At 35.9% G+C, this 8,024-nt stretch overlaps 1 protein-coding gene across 1 annotated transcript in view; it reads right to left on the bottom strand.

Annotated features, from left to right (window-relative positions):
* USH2A (Usher syndrome 2A (autosomal recessive, mild)) overlaps positions 1–8,024 on the bottom strand; it is a 1,370,557-nt gene that overhangs the window by 577,387 nt on the left and 785,146 nt on the right. Inside the window, 2 exon segments of the mRNA XM_006834191.1 lie at positions 4,021–4,152; positions 4,155–4,167. Of these exon segments, the coding sequence (XP_006834254.1) occupies positions 4,021–4,152; positions 4,155–4,167 (145 nt within the window).

The raw sequence follows: 8,024 nt of genomic DNA, 5'->3' as shown, positions 1-8,024 counted from the left end.
TACCAGTGGTGAATAATTGTTATCAGGACTGGTTGTGAGGGTTGGAAATGTTAAGGTGGATATTTTGTAGCAAAAAGAGGGAAGTGACTGACATTGCAGTCCAGGAGTGGTGGTACCTGTAACCATCAAGGGAGAAGAGCTGAGGCAGGACCCTACTCAGAGAAGCAGTGATAGCAGAGATGGAGGCAGAGACGATGACATGGAGAGATGGAGTGTCTGGGGACTCTAGACTCAGAGAGGGAGAGGGGCTGTGTGCTGACGCCTGAGGGGCAGGATATACCCTTTGGCTGGTTGATGATGCATGGAGGGGATTGTAACCATGGCAATGAAATGATATATGATGGGATGAATGTAAAGCTAATGTCCATGTAAACTATCACATAATTCACAATAAATTAAAAAAAAAAATCCTTCAGTAAGAAACTAAAAAAAAGATTTTAAAAGTCTCAGAAACCCTATTAAGGGGTCACTATGAGTCGGAACTGACTTGAGGACACTTAACAATATAATCAATGATGGTAGTTCTATTTATAGTTTTTGAGGAACTGCTCCACTGTTATCTACAATGACACTGACTCTACCATTTTGCAGTCCCACCAGCAATGGATAAGAATTCCAATTTCCCCATATCCTTACCAGCATTAGTTTTTCCCTTTAACATTATTTTAGTTATTCAGGGCTTCTTGCAATTCCATATAAAGTTGAGGGCTGGCATTTCTATTTCTCAAAAGAAGGCTATTGAAATTTTGACAGGTATGGCATTATATAGATAGATCACTTTGAGTAGCAGAACCTAGAACATCTTTCCATTTATTTAACTCTTTAATTTCCTTCAGCAATGTATATAGTTATCACTGAAGAAGTTCATTACACCCTTGATTAGATTTATTGCTAGGTATTTTATTCTCCTAAATACTCCAGTCCCTGGAAAAGGGCAGCCCACCTGGTAAAGTGGAGGGTTGGAGAATAAAAAGAAGACCCCCAATGTGATGGAATGGAACAGCGGCAGCAGTAATTAACTCAAGTATAGCCAAGATTGTGTGCTTGGCACAGGACTGCAAAGTGTTTTGTTCTGTTGTGTACAGGGTCACTATCAGTTGGCAGCAACTCAGTGGCATATAACAACAATAGATGCTATTATAAATGGAATTGTTTCTCTAATTTCCTTTTTAGATTTATTACTGCTGGTATATAGAAATCCAGATGATTTTTGTTTGTTGACCTTGTAACCTGACTCTGACACATTTCTCAATTAGCAATAGACGGTTTCTTGTGAACTCTATTGAGATTATATATACATAGAATCATATCATCCATGAATAGAGGTAATTTCACTTCTTTTCTAATCATTTATTTCTTTTTCTTATCACATTGTTTTAGATAAAACTGCTAATTAAACATTCAATATAAGTGGTGAGCATAATCACTTTGTCTTATTCCTGATTTCAAGAGAAAAACTTGCCCTGTTTCTTCATTAAGCATAATTTTGACTAATCACTTTTCTTATATGCCCTGAATCATACTGAAGAATGTCCCTTCAATTTCACTCTTCTTTAGGGTTCTTATCAAGAAAGGGTGTTGGCTTTTAACAAATGCATTTTTTGCATACTTAGAGATGATCATGTGGTTCTTTTTATTTATTCTATCAATATGATGCATCACATTGACTGATTTTTCTAATGCTGAACCATCTTTACATTCTTAGAGTAAGTTCCACTTGGTCATGGGGTATGACTCTTTTAAAATACTGTTGGATTCTGGTCATGAGTACTTTGTTGCAGTTGTTGAAACTATATTCATTAGTAATATTGGGCTACAGTTTTCTCTTTTTTGTGATGTCTTTGGTTTCAGTTACATGGGCTGTGTTTGCTTCATAGAATAAATTAGCATTCCTTCCTTCCTTCCTTCCTTTCTTCTGTGCATGTGTGTTTGAATAATTTAAGTAGTATTGGTGTCAATTCTTCTCGAAATGTTTGGTATAAGATTTTCCAGTGAATCCATCTGCTCCAGGACTTCCTTTGGGGGTGGGGAAGGTGTGGTGTTGGGAGATTTTTTTTCTTTTTAATCACTAATTCTGTCTTTAACTTCATTGAGCAAGGAGAATCGAAGAGATTTTAGAGATTAATGGAAAATTTCCATTGTGTTCCAAACATTGTGTGTAATCAAAGCAGAATTTTGCAAACTTTTATGTATATAATATATATGTGAGTCATAACTGACAACAGCACTTAACAACAACAAATGTGTGTGTATGCACGCAGTGGATAGGTATTTAAAAAATACTTTATTTGAACAGATCAATAAAATTTACAGATCTTTATCTTGACTCCTAGGATCCCTTGTGGTCCAGTGTTTTAAGCACTGGATCGGACTGTTAACTGGACAGTTCGAATCCACCTGCAGCTTCACAGAAAAAAAAGAGATAGTCTGCTTCCCTAAAGATTACAGCGTTGGAAATCCCATGGAGCAGTTCTACTGTGTCCTATAAGGTTGCTATAAGTTGGACTAGACTCGATTGCAGTGGACTTTAGATTGACAAAGGAAAGACATAAATGCTCAAAATAAAAAATGAGAGGAATTACAACTTGACAGAAATGAAAATTATGAAAGAATATTGTGAATATTGTGCCATCGAGGTATGGCAACAAACCTCGATCTCCTTGCTCAAAGAATTGATTTTTCAAGCTACTGCTAAGTGCACAAATCATAATAAGGAAGTAACTGCTCCTAAGTGTGAAAATCATAGTAAGCAAAGATTCTATGAAAAGTGGAGATAATTTTTCTAGTTGATCTAAGATTCTAAATCAGTTGTAGTTCCAGTTGCAACTTCCAACTGGGATGAAAAGATGTGTACAACTGTACAACTCATATAACAGCATTTAACAGCAACCCAAGTGGAATAAATCATTTGCATTTTCACTGTTACCCGTATACTAGATTCCTCTATTGAGTAAGAAATGTGACAGGATTTTTTAATGCTTGTTTTAAGTATCAAATAGCTATCGATTTCTTTTGTATTAGGAAGTTTGTAAGAGCACAGGAATAACTTAAGTAAATAATCACTAACTCTAATTATTAGTGCTTTCTCCATTACCTCAAATATATGTATTGTCTTTGCAAAAAGTTTAATTAAAATGAGATGATTTGAAGTTAATATCATAGTAAACATAAGACAAATTAATATTTTTTTCATTCTTGTTGGCTGTGTTCAAATAGGCTATTTCAATTCTCAGTAATGAGTTACTTACAACAGTTTCTATTCAAATAAAAATCTTGATATTTACTTCAGAAAGAAAACTAATTTGACATTCTTTATCAATGTGGAAAATTATATTGTGTTGTGTATGCATCTTAAAGATATTTCCAATAAATGAATAAATCCATTTCTATTCCCAATCATCACCAATATTTGAAAATGAACTTTATGATACATGTTTAACTGACTAGTTTAATTCTCTGAACTGTAAAAAGACATGTGCATTTTGTTTAGACATATATGTAATCTCCCTGAGTATATTAACTATTGCTTAAAAATTGAATACTGCAATGCTTATAAATAATGCATTTAACAATAAGAGTTACAATGACCTCTTTTAAGATAACTTTATTAAATTCAAACCATTGTGAAATACTGTATGTATATGAACATTCAATCTCTCTACTTTTCAAGAAAGAACAAATGGCTGTCAAAAAACAGAAATCATGGAAAATACAATGTCACTCTCAAAGAAACATTCTTTGGGATCTTCATTTGTTCTGCCCAATTCTCTTGTGAAGCACATAAAAAACAATAAGATGCAGTACACAAGAACTATCAAAAGGGAGCACTTTTGAGCCACCAAAATTGCATGTTCACCTAAAAACTGCAATCTCCCAACTACAGACAATGATACTATCTCAGGTATTTTATGTGCTAAAATGATCATTAAAAATTAAGCACCACATATAAGTTGCCATTTAGAATATTAATTTACCTTTACTAATCATCTTTTTAACTTGAGGCTAAAAGAGTTCACTTACCATTCTGAGATTCAGGCTCAGTCCGGGAGATGTTAAAGGAGTCAGGTGAATATGAGTGTACTCTGGGCTAAGGCACTCCTTCTGGAATGTTCTCTTCAGTAAGGGCCTTACTGGCCTCACTCACAGTACACCACCACCAGTGCAAGTCTAAACAGAGATGCAAAATCATGTTTAACTCCGAGTCTTGAAAGTTTAGAGAAGCATCAAAAAAAGGGATTCATTAGCAGAATTCAGATAATGATAATGTTCCTCTTAACACCCAAACCCCTTTAATTCACTTGCCTTTTAGGACATAAGACAGTCAACTTTAGTAATTAGAAAATAACTTAGAATGTATTAAAGTACAAATTATAAATATGTCCTAAATTGGAATCTGAAAATATAGGTTATCTATTGACTAAGTGAAGAACCCTACTAAAATAAGTCTTGCCAAAAGGTTCCCATAGACATTTAAACACACACACACACACACACACACACTCTCTCACCCCATAGAAAAGCACGGAGGGGACTCTGAAGATTACTTTAAGATACTAGTGATTTCTAGGAGCAAAATGTATAGTGCATATAATTATCTTTGTATTCTATTGGTGTTAAGTGCTGTTGATTCACAGAAACCGCCTACCTTGCAGTTCAAGCCAACCTTGAGGTCAAGTGCTTATCCTAAGGCACCATACCACCAGGAGTCCTTTTATTCTATAGTGTGACCAATATATTATGGGTATGATTCAATATGAAATTGAAATTATTTCTCACAAATCAATGAATACAAAGCAACTGCTTACTGGTCAAATGAGCCAAATCTTTTCCTTAGCTATCAGAAGAGATGGACTTCACTACATGACTGAGAAATTTAAAATGATCACAGAACAATATCCCCACACCTATCCACCCCCACTTACCAATAGATATCACTAAAATCCTAGTGTGGTGCTATGGGGCAAAGCACTGAACCACAAGTTCACTTTGAACTAAGTTGGTGGTTCAAACTCACCAAGTGTTCCTTGAAAACCCTACACTGAGTGGCTATGAGTCAGAACCAATGACACTTGACAACAACTATGCCAAAAATGGCAAACTGAATGATAAAGATATTAAGCAACATCATAAAGCACCATGGTTCTGTATGATAAAACACTGGGCTTCAAACCACAAGTTTGGTGGTTCGAGTCCATCAGCCACTCCTCAGGAAGAAAAATGAGGTTTTCTCCTCCTTAAAAGATGTACAGACTTGGGAACCCTGTATAGGGGGAGGTCACTCTGAGTCAAACTGACTTGTGGGCACTTAACAGCAACCTGTTGGATAAGCATTTTAGGAGGAAATTGAGACACACACACACACGAGGATTTTTCCAGTCCAAATTCACTAATAAAGACAGGCATCTATACCTTTATATTGGAGTCCTGGTGTGACACTATAGAATAAGCACCGAATCCCAAGGTTGGTGGTTAAAACTCACTAGCCACTCCTTGGAAACCCTATAAGGGTCACTATGGATCAGAATCAACTCAACTACACTTAACAACAATAACAACATACCCTCATATGGAATCCTGGTGTGGTGCTGTAGGATCAGCACCGGACCTAGAACCACAAGGTTAGCAGCTCAAACCCACCAGTTGATCTTCGGAAATCTTATACAGGGTTGCTATGAGCTGGAATCAACTCGACAGCACTTAACAACAGTAACAACATATGCTCATATGGAGTTCTGGTGTGACACTATCAGATAAAGGTCAATTTGAACTACAAAGATGGGGCTTCAAACTCACTAGCCACTCCTGGGAAATCCTATACAGGATTGCTATGAGTAGAATGGCGCTTTACAACAACAACAACATCAACACACCTTTTTTATGGAGTCCTGGTATGGCACTATAGGATAAACACTGAACTGCTACCACAAGGTAGGTAGTTCGAATCCATCATTCATCCTAGGAAACCCTTTACAGGTTCACTGTGATTTAGAACCAACTCAATGGTACTTAACAAAAAACAACAAATACCCTTATATGGAGGCCTGGTGTGGTACTGTAAAATAAGCACAATTCCACCAGTCATGCCTCAGCACCCCTATATAGGATCCTTATGAGTCCGAATCACCTCAAGGACACTTATCAACAACAATACCCTTTTACAACCATGATATCTGAAAACCAGGCATAAGCTTTTTAGTATCTCCTTACATTAGTTTTAATTTCCACAACAAAATTTTAAAAAGCTTTCGGAAACCTAATTTTATAAAAAGTGAACAGGAAAACTGAGCAAAATAATAATAATTAAAAAAAAAAAAGTGTAAAAGAGCTGACAGTTACATAATCCATTTTCATGGAAGGCAATTACTAATATAAAAATTTTTAATTTTAATAAAGTACAAGGGGTTTTCAAAAAGTTTGTGGGGAAAGAATCCATTACCTTTAATTACACTTTTCTATGAATTTTGTGAAGCCCCCTCATTTTCTCCAAGGCTTGTCCCCTGATGATAGTTTGGTACTGTATAGTTGATGTTGTTAAGTGCCGTTGAGTCAATTCCGATCCATAGTGACCTCATATAGGGTTTCCGAGGAGGAGCTGGTGAGTTTGAACCACCGAACTTGCAGTTCAAATGGCTTTGCAGTCTGGCACATTAACCCACAGCGTCACATCAGGGCTCCGTATCAGTGACCCTTTATTCTTAAGCAGCAGATTGTGTTTTTCTCAAAAATAGACTGCTTTTTAAGAGATTTATAAAATATCGAAGTAATAAATTGCTTTCCAATATTATTACAAATAATTGCAAATTCTTCATATTAAGTATAAAAAACAAAGTATGTTTTTGATCAATCTCACTATATTAAGAATGCAACAATAGCATGTGTATTCAGGACAATGCCTCATCAGTTTCAGCAAGTTTCAGGGGGTTAAATTGAGGCCTATGCATTAACTTGCCTGAAGATGGGGGAGCTAATTAACCTCTGCCAGTTTCCTCTAATTCTTAGCTGTGGCGTGTGCATATGTATATAAGAGATGACCCATACACCTCCTAAGAAAGGAATCTTTGCAAATAAAAAAGAATCAATTGAGTATAAGGCCCTGGTTCAAAGCTCTAGGACATACCTTCTGGCAGTCTAACTACCTGATGACTGTAATGTTAAATGCTGTAGAGTTGGTTCTGACTCATAGTGACCCTGTATAGAGTGCCTGAGGAGCCTCTGGTGTTTGTGAACTTTTATCTTGCAGCTAGCAGCCCAGTGCTTACTATATGACACCACACCAGGAAAAATAAACAAACAAACGAATGTGTTGAAAGTGCCTCAGAAAACCTGGAAGGAAAAGAGGTCATATTGGACAGGTAAATTATCAAAGGATAAATTGGTCAAAAGAACATTTATTCTTTCCAGTTACCAGAAAGAGAGAAAATCTGTTCACTTGAAATTTTTTAATTTGTTTTTGCTTAGGTAAAAATTGCTGCCATGTCCTGCTGTTAAAATCACAGCACAGTGGGCTTGGTTTCAAAGAGTCTATTTGGATGGAGTCCTGGTGTATTGTTAGACTGCTAACCAAATAGTTTATGTTTCAAACTCACCAATCACTCCTCGGAAACTCAATACAAGTTTGCTATGAGTCAGAATCAACTCAATGACGTTTAACAACAGTATTTGACATTATTTTGTTGTTGTTGTTGGCATCCTAAGTAATTTCCCTTGTCATGTCTCCCCAAAGAAATATATAACTACATATTTTTTTATAGATGAGCATGAATTAAAACACTTTCTTTTGAGAATTTTATGATGCTTTCTGGGGTAAGTAGAGACATCTGCTAGTTTGGAAAGAGTATTCTTTGAGTTCGTGTCATGAGATATAGGTAAATGAATTACTTGTCCAACAGGCATCTTAAACATCAAGGAGTTTTTGAGACAATTTTTCTTTAAAATGAAACAGAATTTATAAAGGCTGCTGAAATAACAGAATTTCCAGCAAAAGTTTTCATTTTGAGTGCACTATGTTCTTTTTGTGTACAGTT

This window comes from Chrysochloris asiatica, unplaced genomic scaffold, assembly GCF_000296735.1.
Source record: "Chrysochloris asiatica unplaced genomic scaffold, ChrAsi1.0 scaffold00009, whole genome shotgun sequence".
NCBI classification, from domain to species: Eukaryota; Metazoa; Chordata; class Mammalia; order Afrosoricida; family Chrysochloridae; genus Chrysochloris; species Chrysochloris asiatica.
The sequence above is the reverse complement of the archived record's forward strand: the minus strand, read 5'-3'. Positions and strand labels throughout refer to the sequence as shown.